The sequence below is a fragment of the Podarcis tiliguerta genome (assembly GCF_965153285.1).
Source record: "Podarcis tiliguerta genome assembly, chromosome: 1".
NCBI lineage: Eukaryota > Metazoa > Chordata > Lepidosauria > Squamata > Lacertidae > Podarcis > Podarcis tiliguerta.
Window position 1 is genome coordinate 20,168,184 of NC_139534.1, and position 23,985 is coordinate 20,192,168.

At 41.2% G+C, this 23,985-nt stretch overlaps 1 protein-coding gene across 4 annotated transcripts; it reads left to right on the top strand.

The window, feature by feature from the left end:
* The first annotated feature begins 465 nt into the window (after window positions 1-465).
* ERICH2 (glutamate rich 2) lies at window positions 466-23,533 on the top strand. 4 transcript variants are annotated; one of them, XM_083413189.1, is made up of 14 exons: window positions 466-612; window positions 733-781; window positions 5,856-5,889; window positions 8,222-8,258; window positions 10,585-10,618; window positions 10,867-10,915; window positions 12,394-12,430; window positions 13,173-13,256; window positions 14,502-14,584; window positions 17,232-17,324; window positions 20,240-20,430; window positions 21,738-21,795; window positions 22,936-23,007; window positions 23,389-23,533. In XM_083413189.1, the coding sequence occupies exons 1-14, from the start codon at window positions 605-607 to the stop codon at window positions 23,511-23,513; spliced, it is 954 nt and encodes a 317-aa protein (XP_083269315.1). In that variant the 5' UTR covers window positions 466-604; the 3' UTR covers window positions 23,514-23,533. The 4 variants fall into 4 exon arrangements, with proteins under 4 accessions (XP_083269315.1, XP_083269316.1, XP_083269317.1 ...); XM_083413190.1 differs by lacking the exon at window positions 733-781; XM_083413191.1 differs by lacking the exons at window positions 5,856-5,889; window positions 8,222-8,258; window positions 10,585-10,618.
* The last annotated feature ends 452 nt before the right edge of the window (window positions 23,534-23,985 follow it).

Consider the following 23,985-nt stretch of genomic DNA (forward strand, 5'->3'; position numbering starts at 1 on the left):
TTTAGGTTTTTAGTTTTGGGTTTTTTTTAAATTTTGTGTTCTTTGTGAATTTGCTTATTGTGCTGTTTTTAATGGTGGTTAGTAGGATAAATGCACTGGTGAGGCAAACCTAGTGCCAACAGTAGGTACGTAACTTTCCAGTTGTATGTGTCATGCAGCGTTTGAAGGGACCGTGTACTTTGCTCAAAATGAAATAAAAAACAAGTAAAATTAAAAAATATATATATCCAGTATGCACGAGCATTACACGTGTACGCCCACCCAGCTCGCCGAAAACCGGGGACATGTGAGCAACGAGATTGGGGGGCGGGGTTTCTCTCCGTCGTCTTAATTTAACGCTGCTTGTCTCTGTTGGCTCCTTTTGCCGCTGCTTGGCAAGGCCGCTTCTCCTCGCAGGTGGGAACCATTTCGCCCCGCCTCTCCGTTCCCTCCCGGCCACCTTTTCCAGGCGGCCCGGAGGCTTGACAAAGCGGCGCTTGCTGCGCGTTGCTATGGTGACGTCGCGGCCTGCCTGCGGCCTGTGGGCGCTCCGTCGGCGCTGGCAGTGGAGCGTCCTTTGCGTTGCCCCAGTCAGTTGAATGAGCCCAGGTAGCTCGGCCGCGCCATGAACAGGTAGCCTAGCACCAGCACTGCTTTTTTTTTTTTTTTGCGTCGAGGGGGTTTCAAGGATATGGCGCAGCGCGGCTCTAGAGTCTAACCCTCTCCTTCTTCTTCCCTCCGCCCCCTATCTAGGTTTAATATTGTCTTGGGCCAGGGGATACCCAGGCCGACAGCCCCCAAGGTAGGAGACCCCACCCCACGTATTTAAAGGTGCCCTTCCTTTTTAACCTGTAGCCCTTAATAAAAGCTGCAATAATAGTACAGTAGTAATAATAATAATTGACAACGACGACAATGCAGTTCAGTGGGAAAGCTGGCTACTGTACCACCACCACCAAGGAAATGCTGTGTTTTTAGTTATTGTAGCAGCAACAACAACAACAAATTCTTGACAACAACGACAATGCAATTCAGTGGTAAAGCTGGCTGCTGCTGCACCACCACCGCCAAAGAAAACGCCATGTTGTTGATAATAATAATAACAATAATAACAATAATAATAATTTTTTATTTATACCCCGCCCATCTGGCTGGGTTTCCCCAGCCACTCTGGGTGGCTTCCAACAAATACTAAAATACAGTAACCTATTATACATTAAAAGCTTCCCTAAACAGGGCTGGGGAAACCCGCCCTGTTTTTAATTATTGTAGCAATAACAACAACAACAACAATGCAATTCAGTGGGGGAAATGGCTGCTGCTGCACCAACGCCGCCAAGGAAACATAGCTGTCAACCTTCCCCTTTTCTTGCGAGGAATCCTATTCGGAATAAGGGAATTTCCCTTAAAAAGGTAAAATTGACGGCTATGCAAGGAAAATGCCGTGTTTTTAATTATTGTAACAACAACAACAAATTATTGACAACAGCAACAATGTAATTCAGCGAGGGAAATGGCTGCTGCTGCACCGCCACTGCCAAGGAAAATGCCGTGTTTTTTAATTATTGTAGTAACAAGCAGAATAAATTCAGCAAGTGCCACCCTCCTCTCTGTTGGCAGCACCGCCATGCTGAGGAGTTCTTCCCGCCGTCTGTTCACGTTCTCCCTGTTAGAAGCACAGCAGCCCTGCAAGCGATGAACAAAAGAAACATTGAGATGTCTAGTGCAGCCTTTTTCAACGTTGGGCGCCCTGATATTGTTGGACTACAAATCCCATCATCCGTAGCAAGACAGGATAGCAGGCAGGGATGGTGGGAGCGGTGGTCCAACAACGCCTGGGGACCCAAGGTTGAGAAAGGCTGGTCTAGTGGATCTGGTGTGTAAAACCTCCCTGTCCAGGGAAGCTTTAGTGTGTAATGTTGTATTGTGTTTTTACTATTTTTTTGTTGGGAGCTGCCCAGAGTGGCTGCAGCAACCCAGTCAAATGGGTGGAATATACATATATTGTTGTTGTTGTTATTCCAGAATAGGCACTCCTGGCTGTGGGCAGCTGCAGCTCTAGCTCCAGTGAAGGCTTGGTACCACTAACACATCTTAATTTTTTTTGTTGTTGTTTTTGTTTTCTACACAATTGCTAATAAAATCAGTTTATTTGACAGTTGAGGGTGGTAATGGGAAATAATCTCTTCGCAATCTCATTCATTTTAATATTTGAGATTGAAAAACAGACTTACTTAGTTGTGTATGCTGAGGGGGGCTGCGTGGAAATTCTGTTAGTGGTTATGGATTTGGAATCCAGGACTTAGGGATAATGGCCAAACCTTCTGCAGTCAAAAGGAAGTGATATGTTTGTGGTGATATTAAGCATATACACATTTATTGATTTACTAGACTTGCATACTATTCCATAGCAGAATACCCTTAGTGGTGCCTGTTTCGCATTCTCCCCCACCCTATTCAAATGTTGGCTGTGGGGCCACATGAGTCATTAATCAAAGGTTGGTTGTGATCTACAAAGCAGTTAAGTTGGCTTGTTCCCATTTGAAATCAAGCCAGGCTTGCTAAATTCAGTTTGCCAACTTAAATGGATTTCAGATTATGTATATGATGATTAGCAGAGGCTCTAGTGTCCTGTAGAAATAACAGCTGTTGCACACGTGATGGGCACCGTATTATATACTACACAAATTTAAATCTGAACACACTATACTGAGAAAGGAAGACTTACAGCCAAGAGTTCTGATCTTATGGCTTACCTGTTGATGTGACAATAGAGCTGGGGAAGGTCAGTGTGGTGTAGTGGTTAAGAGCGATAGACTCGTAATCTGGTGAACCAGGTTCGCGTCTCCGTTCCTCCACATGCAGCTGCTGGGTGACCTTGGGCTAGTCACACTTCTCTGAAGTCTCTCAGCCCCACTCACCTCACAGAGTGTTTGTTGTGGGGGAGGAAGAGAAAGGAGAATGTTAGCCGCTTTGAGACTCCTTCGGGTAGTGATAAAGTGGGATATCAAATCCAAACTATTAATGAGGTTACTTCTACTTTGAATGCAAAGTGGAGTCTGATTTCCTGAAGAACATCCTGACCCATGCAGAGCAATGTGACGCTAAGTGGATCCTAGAATTATCTTTCCCTGAATATATGCTAATTCCGCAGAGAGGTAGCATTCACAAAAGCTGTTTCAGCTGTTACTACAAAAATTATGCCTCTGCAGTTACATGCTATACCTTAATTGAGGTGCTTAGATGAGTGTTGCATAGTATACATTCACATAGCATACATAGAGCGCTGCATAGTATACATTCGCAAAGCAGATATATCAGTGGAGCCATACATCAAAAGTAAATGTTTTTCTCTTCCATTGTTTTAGATGTAAACATTTTACCTTATCACACATAAGTTTTACCCTTTAAAAGTTGTGCAGAATTATTTCCCTATGTTTTAAATAGAATATTAAGCATTATTGCTGTTTGAGGTTTCCAATATATCTGTTATATATCAGATATATATACACACACACACACACAAAAGTTGGGATATAGGTGATCAATCATATTTTCTTTGCTTAAGCCAGGGGTCAGCAACCTTTTTCATCCGTGGGCCGGTCCACCGTCCCTCAGACCATGTGGTGGGCCGGACTATATATTTTGGGGGAAAATGAATGAATTCCTATGTCCCACAAATAACCCAGAGATACATTTTAAATAAAAGCACACATTCTACTCATGTAAAAACACCAGGCAGGCCCTACAAATAACCCAGAGATGCATTTTAAATAAAAGCACACTTTCTACTCACATAAAAACATGCTGATTCCCAGACCGTCGGCGCGCCAGATTGAGAAGGCGATTGGGCCGTATCCGGCACACGGGCCTTAGGTTGCCTACCCCTGGCATAAGCAAACACTTTCACACTAGAAATGGCACAAATTGCATTATTGAAGAAGTGCAACATACATTACAGCCTAGTTACTGCTATGTTCACCCACATTTTATGCTAGCTATGTTAATTATATGGAAATTAAATATGGAAATTAACAACTGTCTGTCACTTGTGTTTCCATGGCAGCCTACAATGCTGAACAAGTAGGCCATTTCTGGTTATGATTCTCTCTCTCTCTTAAAAATGATAAAGCTGTTGAAATTTAGGAATTTGAAGGTAAGGACAAGAAACTTGTGCACAATCCTGGAGCATGCAAGGCAGCCAAGTGTTGGAATTTCAGGAAAGACTTTCCATGGTCTGATGAACAAAATGATTTTGAAAGCAGAGCGATTGGTAGAAGCAGAGGGCCAAAGTGAGATAATGAAAGACCAAAGAGCAGAAAACTGTAGTAGTCAAGGCAAAAAAATATATTGCCAGCTTGATGTGACTCAGTGTTCTGTCAAAGAGGCAGATAGAAAGGACTATGTTTTTGTAATGCTGTAAAGAGAGAATTGACCTGGTATTGTGATGGCCTAAATTGTGTGTCAAGGAAGGAAGGAAGTCAAAGAGAAAACCAAGGATTTTAACTGAAATCATTTGACATTAGGATGACATGTATTCCATATTTTTATGTCTTTTTCTGTTCAACCAGTAATTATCTGTATAGAGTAAGTGTACTGTCAGCACTTCAGCATCAGTTACATTTTTTCACAATTCTGTTGATTGTAACCTTATCTTAAAAATTGGCATGTATTCTATACTGAAATTATTTGGTTCCAACTATCTGTTGAAACTCTTTTAGTATGCTGAGTAAGGCAGCATTAAGGGAGTGAATCTAGCAGACTTTACCAGTTGCAATCACACACAGAGTGATGCTTGTAGGTAAGAAACATAAAAAAGGACTTTATGGTATGAAATACGTACCGTACTTGGATAGAAGGGTTCCTAATTCTAGTCTAACTAGTCTGTAGTAGAACAAGGCAGCTGTGGTGGCTCCTTTGTTCCCTTGGAGGATGGTTCCAGCATGATGTCTCATTTTGAGGTCTAAGAGAGAAGTGAAAGTAACAGGAAGTTGCAAAACAGAGCACAACCAGAGAATATCAGTCTAAATGTAACGTCAGAAGAGATGGAGGGAGCTCAGGAAATCTGGAGGTCCCTAACCCTTTCTGTCTTAAACCATGCCAAACCCTTCTCCTGCATGCTGAGTTGCACCCAAATTTCCAACACTCCCCAATTCACATTTAGAAACAAAAAATATAATATTGTTTCAGATGCAAGGTGTTGTTAACAACCATGTGGCTGGGGGTGGGGAGGAGATTAGGAGTCAGGTCTTTTTGATACCTGAAGAACTCACAATTTGCAGAGAAAGGCATTCATCACTACACTAGTGGCCAAAATTGTGGGGGGGGGGGGGGAAATGGGGAAAGTGTATTTCTGAGGTTTGATGGCTCATAACAACCCCCCCCCTTTTTTAGTAATACCATAAAATGATATATCAATAGAAAGATAATTTAAATGAGAATGTACGGCAACAACATTTGTTCAGTTATCTGTATTCTATCAAAAGTTATAGCCAAATAACCAGAAAAATGAAGCACAACTTGCTTAGATTGATATGCAGTAGTTTTCCTTCATTTGAATGTAGCCAAAGAGCATGAGTGTTTAGAGAGCCAATCAGGTGTTCTGAGCCATCAAACCTCAGAAATACACTTTTTTTCAAAAGGTTTCCACAATTTTGGCCACTAGTGTACTTTGATGTGTCTTTTTATATATTTCTCCCTTTTGTGAATGCTCCCTACTTAGTTTCAGTAAAAAGTCAATTAAGAAACAGTGTTTGGAAACTTTCTGGGGCCTCTTTTGCAGGCCATACTTCATTGTATATAATATATTCATCTTATTTGCTCCTAGTAAGCTTCTTAAAAATGCCATTTGGAATCTTTCCTCTACATCTTTTTAGGTTTCTGGAATGATGGAAGTGATTGCTCCTGAAGGTATTTGCATTAAACAATGCATTTGAAAGTACTTTCTTATAGCTCCTTATATTCTAAAAAACATACAAACCCTACCCTCTTCCTTTTAAGCCTTTTTCCTTTTAAAAAAAAAAGTCATAAGAATTCTTAATTGGTTTTTTTTTGTTTTTTTTTTTTTTTTGTTCTTAATGGTTTTATCGATATTTCAGAGCTAAGAGTGTCCACTTGGAAGTAAGTCCCATTAAGGCTGTGTACACATTACCAGCTTAAAAAGCAGCTGTGTCATTACTTTTCTCAATTCAGATCAAAGCTGGGTGGGAGGAGGGATGCATCAAAATGCAGTATTTCATAAAAAATGACAAGATAGATATGCGGATAACCCCATGTGCACACCACTTTCCAAACCAGTGATGGGAGTGCTGTGTATGCAGAGCAAATGGGACTGACTACACAGCTTTGAGTTAAATGGTGCTTACTTACAGAAGTGTGTATAGAACTATAGCAGGCTGCAACTAGATAGCCACTGCCTTGGAAACAAACCTTGTTTAACTCAATGGGCCTTAATTTTGAGTACACATGTAGAGGATTGCATTCTAATAGAAGTTATTGACGTGAATGTGCCCATTTTCACCTGTGAATTGTGAAATTGCTATTCCTGTTCTGTGGAGAGTTGTGCTACTCAATGAAAACATGTGCACAGCAAATGTTTCGTCGTCCTTCTCTTAAATAAGAGCCACACATCCTGTGTTGTGTTTTAAATCACAGAAATTCCCCTGCATCCAAGTCACTTCCATATATTGAAATGTAATGTAGCCAGGGTTTATATACATAGTTTCCCAAATTAGTTTTTAGCCACAGGGTACTGTTAGTCTCATGACACAAATTGTAACAAATAAAAGATTTATACTTCTATGGTAGGCATGGATATATTAGGATGGCAAAGTTTAGAAGAGAAGTGGAGGTTAAAAAAATGTGGCTTAATTGTGCATATCCCCCACCCCTAATCAGGAGGCAAACACTTGGAAGAACATAAAACACAGAAGCAGGGCTGTCGGGAACCATACTGTGCCTTTGGAGCTTCACAGTTAATTCCCGTTCCTACCCTTGGACATTGATTCTGGGTCAGAGGAACAGGGGCATCAGTCATAGGCCTCAGAGAGCACAGAGGTGACTGCAGAAGGTGCAGTGGATAGAAGGATTTCTGCCACTTCCCCCCCAAAAAAGAGAGGTGTGGTGATGGTCGGTGACTTTCTACTGAGGGGGACAGAGATAGTGATGTGTGGACCTGATAGAATGTTCCAGGAGGTGTGCTTTCTTCTAGGTCAGGGACGTCAAGCCAAAATTGTTGGGCCCTGGGGTGGGGCGCCATAAATTGCTAAACAAGTAGTAATTACAGCAGCGGTAACTCCTTCTTCCATTCTTGTAATTGTGCACAAATGAAGGACAGAGCGAGAGGGCGGGACCGGATGCTCCTTTCCCCCCACGGAGGAATATGAGCCCACGATTGACTGTTATCAACCAGGGATCAACCTGTCGATCGCGATCGACCGGTTGGACATCCCTATTCTAGGTGCAAAGATTCAACATGTGACAGAGAGGCTGCCAACTCTCATCAAGCCCACTGACCATTACCCTTTCTTTTCATCCATTTGGATACAAAATGATACTGACAGACACAGTCTTCAATGTGTTGCAAGGGACTATGAGACTCTGGGTGGGAAGCTGAAAGGATCCTGTGGCACAAGTGGTTATTTCATCATGCCTTCCTGTTGAAGGGCATGGCTCAGGAAGAGAAAGAAAAATACTGGAAGTAAATAACTGACTGCACAGATAGTGTCATTGGGAAAGATTTGGCTTCCTGGACCATGGTCTCCACTTCCATGAAGAAGGACTTCTGGCAAGAGATGGGTTGCACCTGACAGCAGTTGGCAAAAATGTGCTAAAAAATCTCACAAAATTTATCAGAAGAGCTTTAAACTGAATCCCGAGGGGGAAGGAAACAATATTTCCCACCTGGTGGGATGAGATACAGGACTGCAATGTAGTAATTGAGGGATATAACTTATTCAAAAGGAATAGACCAAACCGGAAGGGGAGTAGCATTGAATGTAAAGAATGTGTGTACCTGTGAGGAGATCCATGACCTGCAGCATGAGAGTATGGGGAGAGCATTTTGATGAAAACTTGTAGAGGAGGGAAACAATATGTCTCCTAATAATTTTTTAAAAATTAAATGCATCTCAAAAGTTTATCAATTTAATGTTATACTCTGCCATGCTGAATCTATACATTGAAAACATGCAGATTTGGTTTAAGGAGATCATGCAAAATACACTCAAACTTTTTGTTTTAGATGGATTTGTCCTAGAAACACGTTTGCCTTTGCCAAGGTAAGGAAAGGAAGATGGGTTCTTGCCATTGTTCAGTTTATCCCTCTGAGAATTGGTGATCAGACCTCAACTTTCCCAGTTTTAGCAAGGTGGTGGCCCTACATGCCTTCAAGGCATATCCTAGGACAGGCTTCCTCAAACTCTGCCTTCCAGATGTTTTTGGCCTACAATTCCATTGATCCCTAGCTAGCAGGACCAGTGGTCAGGGATGATGGGACTTGTAGTCTCAAAACATCTGGAGCGCCTAGTTTGAGGAAGCCCGTCCTAGGATATTTTGGTCTCTTCTTTCCCTGCATTCTTTTATAAGACACTAGCAGCTCTGTCCTCCTGACCATCTCTACAAGTTGAAAATAAGGCCATGTACACATTGCCAGCTTAAATGAAGTCGGGGGTTTTGTGTTTGTGTGTGCTCTATATTTCAGTTCAGTTCAAATTTACACATCATTGTGAGCATCACTACTCTTTGATTTGTTTCCACACAACCCTCTGTGCATCCACACCAGTGGGCAGAGATGGGGGAGGGATGTCTTCACCTGATCGACTTCTCCACCCCTCCACCCACCCTCAACTCCTAATCATGAAGCTTTCCTCCCTTCAACCCTGTCCCCCCTACAAATCATCCTCATGCAGCCTACTTCCAAATTAAGTGTAGAAGCTTAAGAAATCAGCCTGATGGTGGAGCCCTGTACACAACTACTCAAAACTACTACTCATTTAGTTCAATGAGCCTTACTCTCAAGCAGGGCTAGGAGTACATCTTAAGGTAGCAAACCTAACACCTCCTACCTGAGAGTAAGCCCAACTGAATTCACTAAGTCTGGGCAGGCATGGTTAGGATCATGCTATTAATTTAAAGTGCTAGAAAACTCATTGCGGTCTTTACTACAGGGTAGTGCGAAAATTCTGTTGAAGTGGGTATCTATTTTTAATGAGTAGGATAAAATAAAACTCTTAAATTAACCTAAAATAGGGAACAGTTCAGGTAAAGAGGATTTGTCAGAGGAAAGAGACTTCTCTAACTCCCCCTACCCATATTGACATCAGACATGTAGTACCAGCCCCAACTCACAGCCTCAAATGTGCACACCTGGGTTTCACTACACTTTCAGTATTGCTACCATTCTCAAATTGGAATGAAGCTAGTTTGCAATGAATCGCATGAAAGCACAGTGTTTTTACAAGAAACTACAGGATAGCTCTAGATTGTTGCTAATTCCATGTGTGCATGGATTCAAAACCTAGTGGGGCAGTGCAGTGGAGATGGTCGTGTGCGCAGCCTAAATCCAGCTGATCGAATGGAACTTATGTATATGGAAGTATTCTTATGACTACAGCTGAAAGACCGGAGTGCATGTTACATGAAAATACTGTAGCACACGTACAAACTATTTTAAAAGAAAAGCTGTGAAGGTCAGTTGCCTGTTCTGAACAGGGTTGTATTCCTTCCTGAAGAACCACATACGCAGGTTGTGGGTCAGCCAGGGTCCATATTTGTCACTAGAGACCTAAACAGCCTCAGTAGCTCAGAGCAGCTTTAGCTGGTGTGCCAATCATAACCGTCCTTGGACAGAGATAGCTTGTCCACAGAGGTCCATACAATGATAACCTCAGGGTTGGATTGTTGCATCATGCTCTGTGTAGACCCATAAAGCTGGTCCACAAACTACAGGCTGGTGCAGAATGCTGTGACGAAGCTGCTATTCAGAGCAACCTACCTGGCAGCATGTAACATGGCTGTTTAGGGATTTGCACTGGCTGTTAGTTAGCTACTTAGTTAGTTTAAGGTTTTGCTATTGGTGTATAAAGCCCTTAACAGCCTTGGGTATGTTTACCCAAGAGACTGCCTTTTCCCATTATCATCCTACCTGAATACTTAGGGCATCAAGTAAGGCCATTTTATGGGTGATACATGCCCTAGGAGTTCATTTAGGCAGAGGTGGAAATAGTGGGAACCACAGGAGGAAGAGATCACGTCTTATTGGGATTCACTGTATATATAGGAAAAGGAAAGCTGAGTGTAGTGGATATGTATTTTGGACTTTAAGAAATATGATTTCAAAAAGCTTAATGAACTGCTGGTTGTGATCTCATGGTCAGAAATACTCAACAACAACAAAAAGAGCAGAAAATAAATAAGGTAGCATGGTGTTCTGTAGTGTAACAAAGCTTACTGGACTAGCCTACAATGCTTTGGTTGTAATGAATTCTTATACTCTGTTATGTCAAATATGAGAAGTAGGCTAAGATTCAAGCTGATTTTTAAGCATTATATCATCTTGAATAATCTGCTCCTTATATATGCAACTCATTTTATTGTCTTATATAGGCATAGTGGCTTAGGAAGGACTGATGTAATGAAGGTAAAAGTTTTTCTTTGAAATTTGATATATGTTTATCTTTAAAAGGAATTGATATATTGGTATTTAATGGTTTCTTGGTGTTTTGGTTTTAATCAGTTGATTGTACTGATCAAGAGTCTTATCTGTGTTTCAGTGATTTATTGCAACTTACGGGAATTCTCAGTAGTCAGAGAAATCACAGTGAAGAATTTTAGGCAGAATTACATGGCAGGTCTTGTGGTTGGTTCTTACTTTTGTCTTAATTACAGGAACAGAAGAACAGACAAAATGGAAGGTTGCATGTGTTTGGTCCAAAAGGTAAATCTGCTGAGCTTTTCAAAACTGCACTGATTTTTAACCACTGCATTCAAACCACACTGCTGGGCGGGGGGGGGGGGGGCGTCTTAGAATTCTGGATGTAGGTACAAAGGTGCTAGTAGTTTAGAAAATCATAATTAAAACCAGGGACAAAGCTAGTCTTTATTTATATGTCAAAACAAATTGCCAGTTAAAGAATAGAAAGCATTCTTCTGTAAGCATTAGTAAATTATTTGGTTGATTTATCTAATTTCATTAATTAGATAATCCCCAATGCAGCTTACATAAAATAATGCCTTGGAGAACTTTGCGGCTGTTTCTACTCTTCCTGGTACATGGCTTTGCTCTAGAATAGAATCCTTACTTTCTTCTCTCTGCCCTCCTGCTCCAGCTTACAGCACTTTTTAAGGTCTGTGGGCATCAGAGACACAGAAGCCAGCACAGAAACTGGCTCACAGATGAGCAATGGTGGTTGGAACATCAGTTGCTTCCTGACATGTGTGCCACTTCTCTTGCCTGATCTGTGTACACAGCTAGATACTACTGTATTTTTCGCCCCAGAGAACACACTTTTTCCCTTCCAAAAATGAAGGGGAAATGTGTGTGCATCCTATGGGGCAAATGCAGGCTTTCGCTGAAGCCTGGAGAGCTGAGCAGCGCACCCCGGGCTTCAGGCAGATGTCCGCAAGCCTTGGGAGCCCGGTGGGAGTCCCCCCCCCCAGGCCCCGCGCCTGGGGGGGAAATATTTTTTTTTCTTTATTCCCCCCCCCCAAAAAAAAACTAGGTGCGCCCTATGGGCCGGTGCGCCCTATAGGGCGAAAAATACGGCATGTTAGTCATGTGAACACTGTTATCACATACATTTTGTAAGTAAATAACCATGTGGGGCTACGATAGAATCAGATAGGTGGGGAGAAAGAACTATGTTCCTTCCCCCACCAAAAAAAACCCTTTCCCCTAAAATGCCTCCCTCCTTATGTAGTCACCCATGTTGCTTAGCATCCCAATTCTGTTCAGGGAGCCTGCTGCTACTGCTTTTTTTTCATTTTTTAAATGTCTGCACACTAATTATATTCATTCAATTAAGATCACATCTAATTTGGCCCTTATTCCTTTTCCCCAAATAAATATTAAGACTAACCTATTCATTCCAACTGTTGTATGTTGATCAGCCCCAGCAGTGACTGGAAGCCCTTGGCCAATAGTCTTTTAATCAGAATTGGGCTAATGAGCAAAAATTGAGGGTTTTCCATGTGATTTTTTTTTTGAGGAAAATTTGCCTTGCAGTGGGGGGGAACAGGCTAGAACAAACCACTTGCTCAAAGAGATGTTGTAAATTGATAATTGATGTTAAGAAAAAATTGATAAACTATATTACATTTGTTGCTTAGTTAAAATTTGAAATTATTCTTTTTTGGGGGGGGGTAATCTGAATGTGCATCAGTTGAACCAAATATTTCAATTTATTTTGTTTTTAGAAGAAGTAGTCCTTGAACCCGTTCAAAGAATTCCACGGTAAGATCTTTATTGTGCAGCTTGTATAGGATCTGCCTTCTTAACCAGCCAGAGAAAGATAGTGCAATTATTTGTCATAGATTACACAATCCTTTGCATGTTTACTCACTTATGTCAGTAGGGCTTACTTCAAAGTAAGTATACATGGGATTGCAACCTCTCTTATATTTAAAGAACTAGAAACACATATATTTCTACTTTAACCTTTTGATTGTCAACATGGATGTATATATCAGTAGATAGGTACTATCATTACTCTCACATAAGTTGGGCTTTCTTTCCAAATAAGTATACTTCTGAGTGCGACCCAAATTTCAAATATTAAGAGGGTATTCCAGATGATGCAGTCCAATACTGATTATTGTTGGCTAGCTCAATCAAATTCTTTCAGTTTGAGTTTCACTGTTAAATAAGCTGAGGTTCTGTAATAACATATCCTTGCTCTATAGTGCTGCATATCTTAAAATAAGTTTTTAGAAGAAGTTGTATTGATTGCTCCCCAACTTGAATCATTTATTTTATGCACATACTCTTATTTGACTTGCTCCTAATTCAAAATCAGCCCTTGATCTTGGCTTCTCAAAATGTACTTGAATACAAGAAAAGAATAAATAAATAAAAGGCTGCAGCAGTTGGTTAGAATCTGCATTTTAGTGCAATTATTATTCTGCAGTTGATGTCAAAACTTTTTTGTGATGGTTCTTTTCCTTCCTTCCTTTATTATTTTTTTAAACCAAGGCAGCATGGGATGTGGAAATGAATCTATAAGCAGACCTTACACTCCATCAAAGCAGATCTTGTTACGTGCAGCTAAATCCGTAGAAAAGTAAGTCTCACTTCATTTGCGTTCTTAATTAATTTCATTATGAGAAGAAATTGCTGACAAGCTTTTTCAAACAAGCAACCACTGTCCTATTGTAGATCCCAACAAGTTCTTGAGGCATGTGTGGAAGAAAGTGTGGCTTGGTCTGTGTTATTTTGCTCATCATGGGGTGCCGCCTAAACACACACACACACATGGTGAATTATTCCTGCTCCGGCTGTGACATTTAGAAGCACAGAGCTCAGTTGCCCTGCTGAGGGCCTTTGCACCTTGATCGTCTGTAGCTATTGGTGACGTACATTGATGGTGGTGTTCTGCATGGGATGGGCTTCCAAATGTTATAGGCAGGAATCTCTTTATCACAATATTTTTGGAGGTCTCTCCATGGCAAATGTAACACGTGCAGCAGCCTGCAGTCAGCCACTGGGAAATACGAAATTCGTTCTTGTCACTCAAGATTAATTGGCAGCAGATGAGCAAAAGATAAAGTTGAAAGAGAATATTGGGAAGGCAGGCTAAGTTGAAAAGTCATAACAAAGAGGTTATGCCGTTTATCCAGGAGCTCCATATGGCTGGGTAAAGGTTTGCTTGCCATCAAACTGTCTCAGTTGTTTTTTCTGAATCGTTTAGGATTGTTTCAGCATAGAAGAGAATGAGGTGGTCTCTAACATTTGTGGAACTCCATGTAACTTGAGCTTGTTCTCTGCACAGGGAATCATTTGCATGCTTGCACTGGCATAAGAATCAGGCAGCTCAGTACCAAATTAGATATGATGTTAAATTCATTTTTGTATCTAAAGCGCACACTTTTGAAAATGCAAATTACAGCTGCGGGAGTTGATGGTTATAAGAGACCACTGCAAGCAAGGAAAAGGAGTTTAACCCTTGCCTCACCACTGTAGTCCCTATTTATTTCAAAAAGCATCCTTCTGAAGCTGCTATTTGCATTAAGAGGAAATGCAAATAGCTTCAGAAGGGTGGTTTTTCAATCTCAAGATTGCAATAGGAGGAAAGTCCCTCCCCTACTTCCTGTGATTCCAGTAATTATCAGCCCGCCTAATAGCTATTATTTGCATTTTAAAAACATGAATATTAAATGCAAATGATGCCTTTAACATCAAGTCTAATTTTGTTTTCAGATGACTATTTTTACTGGATACCACTCCAGCTGTATTGAACCTGGCATATACCTGAAAGCATATTATCTCTGTAGTCTCAAAAATGTATGATTTCTGTTGTTTTTTTTAGGGGGAATACTTTAAAAAGAATTGCAAGAAATAAAAATCCAAAGATGAGTGTAAGATTGCCTGACCGCATAGAAGAAGAGACAGGTGAGATTTATGTTGCATATGTTTATATATATATATATATATATATATATAACCTATGCAGTTCTGTGTTACTAGACTGCAAACTAGGAGAGTAGAGTTCAAATTATCCCTCAGCCATGCAGACCAGATCCAAGCACTGTTTGAGAATACTGATTTTCTAGATCCATTTCAGTTGGGGGTTAGGCCCAGTTTTGCCATCGAAACTGCTTTGGTCATGATGACTTCTGTCAGAAGAGAGAGAAAGGAAATGTGTCCTTGTAAATTCTCCTCGACCTCTCAGTGGCTTTCAATGTCATCAGCCATGGTATTCTTCAGTAATGCAACAAGAATGCATCAGTGGTAGAGTTAGACTGGGCTGTCCATAAATCACTCTGCCTTATTAGTTGTTCTGTGATGCCTCCCTAATGTCATCACATTACTACCATCTGGAAGGGCAGTCTTGCACTGTAACGCAGCTAAAGTGGGACGAGAAACAGCAACCCAGGAAAAATTGTGTTAGGTAAAGTTGCAGGGTTTCAGCGGGAAGTTACAGGAGGTGCCCAGATTAGAAACAAAAGCAGCATACCACCCGGTAGCCTTTGCAGGTGCAAACATTATTAAAAGATAAATACAGTGGTTCCTCGCAAGACAAAATTAATCCATTCCGCGAGTCTCTTCGCCTAGCAGTTTTTTCGTCTTGCGAAGCAACCCTATTAGCGGATTAGCGCTATTAGTGGTTTAGCGGCTATTAGCGGCTATTAAAGGCTTAAGGGATTAGCGGATTAGCTGCTAAAAGGCTATTAGCAGCTTAGTGCCTTAGAAAAAGGGGGTGGGGAGCGGAAAAAAACCTCAAGAATTGCAAGACATTTTCGTCTTGCGAAGCAAGCCCATAGAGAAATTCGTCCTGCGCAGCACCTCTGAAAACGGAAAACCCTTTCGTCTAGCGGGTTTTCCGTCTTGCGAGGCATTCGGCTTGCGGGGCACCACTGTAGTGTATAATTGCCCTAAAATCACCATAAGCACAAATCATAATAAGTGCACCATAGAAAAGATATCTAGAAGGGCCCCAAGTCAAACCATTGGCTCATCTAGGGCAGTGATTTGTAGCTGCTTCCCATGGTTTGTCAAGAGTCTTTCCCACCTTTCCTGTATTCGCTTAGTATCAAGCCTGGGATTTTCAGAATGCAAAGCATGTGCTTTATCACTGAGCTATGACCCCTTCACACTTGAAAGTACCTTTGCTGAATATGATTCATCTTGATAAAGTGGAATCTACGTGAGCAACAAGCATTCTTTATGCTTTCCGCATCAAGAGGGAATCCTCGCCAACTGTCTTTTCTTTGTCATCATTTATTTTGTAGTTCCATTTATTTTGTGTTCTCTCTACCTGCATTGGTAGGCCATATCCCAGTGGCAGTGATGCTCCCAAGAAGCATTTTTAAGCGTGTCGGTGTCCTGATAATCTCTGCAGAGAGTGAGACAGCGCTATTCTATGTACCCTGGCCTTTACTTTACCCTGGCGCACATCAGAGCAGGAGTAGGATGCGGGTGGCGCTGTGGTCTAAACCACTGAGCCTCTTGGGCTTGCCGTTCGGAAGGTTGGCGGATCGAATCCCCACAACGGGGTGAGCTCCCGTTGCTCTGTCCCAGCTCCTGCCAACCTAACGGTTCGAAAGCGCGCCAGTGCAAGTAGATACCGCTGTGGCGGGAAGGTAAATGGTGTTTCCATGTGCTCTGGCTTCTGTCACGGTGTCCTATTGTGCCAGAACCGTTTTAGTCCTGCTGGCAACATGACCTGGAATCTGTCTGTGGACAAATGTCATCTCTCTCGGCCTGAAAAGTGAGATGGAACACCGCAACCCCATAGTCGCCTTTGACTGGACTTAACCATCCAGGGGTCCCTTACCTTTCCTTTCCTTTCCTTTCCTTTTCTTTCACTTACCTCATAAGTTAGTTTTCATACCTGCTAAGTATTCAATGATTAATTTGCTTTGAGACACCCATATTACAATATCTAGTATGAATTATTCTATACTTTTATAGATTAAATTTTTTACAGACTATAATAGGCTAATTGCCTATAGATTGTAGCATGCAGTTCAACAAGTGCTTCTCTAATTATTATTTATTTATTTATTTATTTATTCATTCATTCATTCATTCATTCATTCCCCAGCCACTCTGGGCAGCTTCCAACAAAATATTAAAATACAATAGTCTTGTCAAACATTAAAAGCTGCCTTCAGATGTCTTCTAAAAGTCTGATAGTTGTTTTTCTCTTTGACATCTGGTGGGAGGGCGTTCCACAGGGCAGGTGCCACTACCGAGAAGGCCCTCTGCCTGGTTCCCTATAACTTCGCTTCTCGCAGCGAGGGAACCACCAGAAAGTCCTTGGCGCTGGACCTCAATGAAGGAAGATGAGGACTGTATGGACATTGTAGTTTCTGAGTTGAATTCAGTATGAGCTGACATTGTGCACTTTTTTCTTGGCAGGGAAAAATACATTTCTGTTACTATATGCTAGCTTCATTAGATTATCGAACATGTTGTTGAAATATGAAATAGTATGGATTTCTCTACCCTAAAGACATAAATTTGAGGGGGGAAATATTGTTGCTGTTGAATTGTGGTGCATTTTATCTCTTACTTCTGCTTTCTCATCTCCCAGAAATTCATAATGATCAACAATTAGAAACTGATTTACAGAGGCTGAATCATGAAACTAAGATAACTGAGGTGAAGACAGAATTGGAAGTCAATGGTTGGTTCAAACAAAATATATTTCATTTATTAATCTCTTTCAGCTTCCTTGGCTATAAATTATGTCTAGATTTAGTTAAGCATAATATCAAAAAGGTATTTTCTTGATTGATAGATGCCATTAATTTGTGTGTTTCCTCTTAATTCGAACCTCATGGATATAGTGTAAGCTTCAGTGAAAGGTACTACTACTAAGGAATACTTTTAACCTTGTCTTTATTGGTGCTGATCTCCTTACTAAAGTATGCTATAGCCCAAAATGTAGTCTTGTTATATTGTTGTTTGTTTGTTTTTCATAAAATTTATACACTGCTGGACCATAAAAAAACTTCAAGCGGTTTACGAAAGGTGAAACAGGAAAATCAAGAAAAATCCACAACCGTACTTTAAAACATACAAAAGTTAAAATACTAAGGTAGATAAAATTTACCATATTTTTTGCTCTATAAGACTCACTTTTTCCCTCCTAAAAAGTAAGGGGAGATGTGTGTGCGTCTTATGCAGCAAATGCAGGCTGTGCAGCTATCCCAGAAGCCAGAACAGCAGGAGGGATTGCTGCTTTCGCTGCGCAGCAATCCCTCCTCCAAAAACTTGGTGCGTCTTATGGTCTGGTGCATCTTATAGAGCGAAAAATACGGTACTTCCTAAGCATCTGGGTAGGCTTGTCTACACGAGAATGTTTTTATTAATGACGCGTACTTCACCCCAAAGTCCCATGGTGGGTTACAGCATTAAAAACCCAATATTAAAAGCAGTTTAAACAACTTACAATCACAAAAATAAGGTGGGTGCTAAAAATATACACCTCAGGTGTCAAAAGTCAGGATAAAGAGATGGATCTCCAGCATTTGCCAGAAGCTGTTCAGTGAAGGTGTCAGATGCACCTCTGTGAGGAGGGAGTTCCACAACTCAGGGGCCGCCACAGAGAATGCCCTCTCCTGGACTGTCACCCTCCCCACAAGCCTCTGGGGGCTGAGGAACTCCCAAGAAGGCACCCTCAGTGCTCAGTATGGTCTGTAGGAAAGATTCCCCCCCCCCCCCAGATATTATGGTATGGGGGGAGAGATTCTGGTCTGCCCATAGCAACATTGCTATTTTTGGAGCTGTTCTTGTAGCATCACAGCTAGATAAATCAATATAGAGGCATTGCTCACCTCAACTTTCATAGTTCTGGTTATTGTTGTTATTAATTACAAACATAAACAAAGGGAAGCTTAATACATGTTACAAAGAGCTTTATCTTAAAAGAAGCAGTGAGCCAGTGTGGTGTAGTGGTTAAGAGTGGTAGTCTCATAATCTGGTGAACCAGGTTCGCTTCCCCGCTCCTCCACATGCAGCTGCTGGGTGACCTTGGGCCAGTCACACTTCTCTGAAGTCTCTCAGCCCCACTCACCTCACAGAGTGTTTGTTATGGGGGAGGAAGGGAAAGGAGAATGTTAGCTACTTTGAGACTCCTTAGGGTAGTCATAAAGTGGGATATCAAATCCAAACTCTTCTTCTTTTAGTATGTGAGAAAGGGAGAAGATTGCCTTCTCTAAGATGGTGTCTGCCACTTCTGGGGATACATGAATTGGGCCACCATCTTTCAGTTTCACTGTACCTTTATTCTATTATTATCATTATCATTAGCTGACAGGTAAACTGTTGCAAATGATGTGTTTTTCCTTCCTTTAAGGAAATTCTGACTTTTAAGGTGCAGTTGCTCAACGCATATAGCCCTTTTTCCTGCCTTCGATTACATCTTTGTGAGCTAACTCTCATGTCATAAATTGTATGTGATGTCGTGGCTCATCAACCCTACTAAATAAAAGTCCAGGCTCATGTGGATTTTTAAATTTGGGAGTGTCATGTGAGGACTGACTAGGCTGGCAGAGGTGTAGCAAAGCAATGGAACCAAAGATACTTGGTATGTGAATTTCATGATCAAGACTGGAGGAAGAGATAGCAGTACAGGTTTGGCAGAGCTGTCTAGAAAGGAGGAAAGTTGTTTGGTTGGTTGGTTGGTTTGATATACCACCCTATACCCAGAGGGCTCAGGGCAGTTGTATAGAGATTATGTGGATTATGTCACTACTAGGCATCTAAAAAGGATTAATGGGGTACACATCCTGGATTGAATTTAAATGGTGTTATGTATAAAAGTTATTTTGTCTGTTCTGAATCTACTGCCATTTAATGTTGATAGATGACAATATACCGGGGGGGGGGGGGAACGGAGGAGGAAAAAAATCTCTTTATATACTCTTTCCACACAATGATATATTTATAAACCTCTATCATATTCTCCTCAGCTGTTGGTTTCTAAGCCAAATAACCCCAAACACATTAGTTTTTCCTCGTGGTGGTTTCAACTCCTTAATTATTGTGGTTGTCCTACTGAAAGCAGGTGTGGAACAGTAGGTAGACTGCTGCAACTGAGGTGAAGAAGCATGGATTCAAATTCAAGCATGAAGTGTAGGGCTCTTGTGGAGATAAAGTAGAACAACCCTTAGGATTGGTGCCTCTTTGGAGAAAGGACAAAATAGAAATATGATAAAATAAATCAGTGGGATCTAAAAATGCATGGATTTGACCAGATCGTACCCTGGGGGTTTCATTGTCTGTTCACACTCTCTTTATTCTACTAATCATATATATGTTGAAATATTATTTAACACAGGATACAGAGAAATAGCAGTCATTTAGAAAGTAGCCTTATGGCTCCTTAAAGACTAACATCTCATAAAGGGGATGCTAAACCATGAATACTTACGCTAGAATGAATTAGTCACTAAGGTGTCTCAAGACCCTCTGTTTTTCCCCCTGCTGCATGGCTAGCCCCTGAAAATTTTGGAAAAGGTAATCTAATTGGTCACAGTTTTGCTTTCAGAAATGTTTATTAATGCCTCTTCATCTATAATACAATTTTTTGTGTAGATGAAAAGATGAAAAATTCCGCAGTTGTTGAAAAGCTACCCAACGGTGAGGTCAGTACTGAGAAGCAAAGGGAAGGTGTAGCTAAAGAAAATGCCGACAAGAAGCCACCAGAGAGTTCTGAGGACGAAAATAATGAACAAAGTGACTGTGAAGTTGAAAAGAGAATTGCACCACTACAGTTAATGGGAGAGGTACAAATACCCCCCCCCCCATTAAGCAAACAGATGTTCTGGCAAAACTAGCCTTTCCTACAGGAGGAGTAATGTTTTGAATACTTCTCCGTGTGATAAACATTGGCCAAAATATTATTTAAAATCTAGATAATTGTAAAAGAGGTTAGATGCATACAAGACTGATACTTAACAGAGCATAATAAGCATGACTACAGTTAATACATCTAAAATGGGGGGGGTTTGGTTAAATAAAAGGGAAAAAGAAACCTTCAGAAGACATCTTAAGGCAGCCCTGTTCAGGGAAGTTTTTAACGTGTGATATTTTAGTGTACTTTTGGTTTCTATGGAAGCCGCCCAGAGTGGCTGGGGAGGCCCAGCCAGATGGGCGGGGTATAAATAATAAATAATAAATATTATTATTATTATTATTATTATTATTATTATTATTATTATTATTATTATTACAGTCGTACCTTGGAAGTCGAATGCCTTGCGAAGCGAATGTTCTTTGGTACCCGAACATCTGATGCGGGTTCCACAGCTTCTGATTGGCTGCAGGAGCTTCCTTGGTTTCCGAATGTTTTGGAAGTCGAACAGACTTCTGGAGCAGATTCCGTTCGACTTCTGAGGTATGACTGTACTTACCACTCTGGATAAGTAGCCTCTGGAAGAAAACAGCCTAGAACATAAGAGACTCTTCCTTCCCAGTGCTACATTGATGCTTGTAGATCAGGGGTCAGCAACCTTTTTCAGCCGTCGGCCGGTCCACCATCCCTCAGACCTTGAGGGGGGGTGGACTATTTTTTTTTTGGGGGGGGGAATGAATGAATTCCTATGCCCCATAAATAACCCAGAGGTTCTTTTTAAATAAAAGCACACATTCTACTCATGTAAAAACACCAGGCAGGCCCCACAAATAACCCAGAGGTGCATTTTAAATAAAAGGACACATTCTACTCATGTAAAAACATGCTGATTCCCGGACCGGCCGCGGGCCGGATTGAGAAGGCGATTGGGCCACATCTGGCCCTTGGGCCTTAAGTTGCCTACCCCTGATGTAGGTCATCTGCAATATGCACAGTCTTTGTGATGCTTTAGGTCACTGCAGATGAGTTTGGTAATGACATACGATGCGTGGAGGAATGGATCTACTTGACAAAGTGCCGTGCATTATGTGTCTTCAGTGTGAAAAAGTTGTCATGCTGAAGCTGTTCAGACTGGACTTTGCATCGCAGGATCAACACCCTTGAGTTGACTCTACTGCAGGTTGAGTTATATTGGCTCGTATTTGTATTAATCTGCATACTTTTAAATTTTCTTTATAGTTTCTGAAGGCAATAATGGAGCAGAAATACAGCCTTGCAAAAAAGCTTTGTCAGATGAGTAAGTTTTCAAAGGGGTTTTTTTCCCCTGACTTGCATTGTTTCTCCAAATCTGTTTCCTAAGTTGTGACATTCCATCTAGTACAGTGGTGGGGAACCTTCTCCAACTGGAAGCCCATTTTGACAATCACAGTCAAGAACTCCATAGTGCTGTTCATAAGCCCTGGCAGATGCCTTGCTTGGCATGGAACAACCACGAACACACTTTAAGGCATAATTGTTCACTTGCGGCCTCATGATGTTGGATGAGGAGCAGGTGAGTGTAGTATGGCGAGATGGGACCCATGCCAGGCCTCATTAAGCCCACCACCCGACAGTACATTATTCTGTGGATATATTTTGGACTGGTGTTTATGTAGGAGCAAATTCTGAAATTGCCACACTACTCAAGAACTTGCAGTCTCCTGGATTCTTTCTGGAATGGTTTGCAATAGAGAGATCGAGAACCTGTGGCTATGATTCTCTATAGATCGGATTGTCTTTCTGCATCCACAGGAATTCTTTTGGGGGGGGAGGAGTCTCAAAGTAAACACTCCAAATAAATAAACATGCATAACAAGAATGTTTGGACTGAGCGTGTAAGAAGTTTAAATACTGAATAAGCATGATGAATGAAAAGTGAAAGGCACAGAGGAGAATTGGTTCCTTCTGTTTTCCTGTTTCAACCACTTCCTGTATAAATTAACAGACTGGTAACTTGCCAAACCAGATAATAGCATGAGGTACGTTAATCTCGTTTATATATTAAAAAATTTAATAGCAGCATGGGGACTCTGATGAAGATTATGACCATGCCACATGGGGAAGTGGTTTTTAAACCCCCCTCCTCTTTACCACAGACTTGATGAAAATTGCCACCCGCAGACTATTTGCCCCCACTTTGCATGCCATATTCATGATTCTGAAAAAGAGCGAAATGCTTTTGTATATTTCATGTTATCATCTGGTTTGCCTTGATGAAACATATTGGCAAGTAATTTCTAGGGTGCTTCCAGATCAGTTTGTTGTTGAATCAGAGGTACTTTTATGAGAAATATATTTGCAATTCTATAAAGTAGGACGAGCTATTATTGCAGAGTCCCATTTTCTGTTTCATCCTATAGATATCAATAATGTCTCCTCCTTCCTTATCAAATTCCAGTTCTGATATATGAACCAGAAAACCCTGAAGCCCTGCAGTTTCTTCCACTTATTGAGAAAAAACTAGTATTGGGTAAGTGCTACAACTGTCAATATTGGATACTATTATACAATTGAGAACTATATTATGTTTTTTAAGCGTTTTTACAGATTAGTGTAGATCCAGCCAAGGAATCTGTCCCTTTGGCACTATTGAAAGAAGTCATTCCAAGAGGTCCCTATCCGTTGCTTCTTCCCTTAAGATATAAACACTTCCTGGATTCAAGGAAAGCAGCACCACTAGCAAGTAACATGGGAAGCATGCAGAAGGGCTGTGGCTGATGCCTGTCCCCAAAAGAGAAGGGAGGAAGGAAGATGGGAGCCCATGATGCAAGCCAGGAAATGCACAGATTACCCCCTGAAAAAGGAGTTGCAAGAGTGACTTACCTTTGTATCGTTTATATTTCCATGTTAGAAAGCGAACGTGCTGCTAAAGAAGATGAGGAAACCGGTGAAGAGAGCAGTGAAGAGGATAGCAATACAGATAAAAGCGACACAGAAAGTGAAGCCAGTTCTGGAGATTCTGATAAAGATGCTTAGAAATTTGAAGAGACCACGAACGAGTGTGTTCTTAATCATCTTTTCTTTGAAATGCACATATTAAAACGAGCTGGCATAGTTAAAAGAATCCTACCCCCCCAAATTTTTTTCATGCTTAACCTTGCTGTCAGTGCTCCCCTGTTTCCATCAAGCTGTTATTGTTACTGGCCATAGGCAACTCCTGAAAGTTTTGTCGCTGATGAGCAATTTGTGAGATGAAAAGCTCCAGGGACTAACATAAAAAGTGTTCTGTTTTGTTGATTCTAGTAGCCTAAGCTTCAGGGCTAGCTGGTCACACCTCTTCCTGGCACAAGACTAGCATAGTGTGTTGGCATACAGAACCGGAGGTTTATTGGTGTTGAAAGTCCTGTATTCATGCAAATCTATTGCACCATCAAATCTAATGTGCACCTCAGTTTTCAAAACCTTGAAACCAAAAAAGTATTTGCTTACGTCAGCAGTGTTTTTCAAG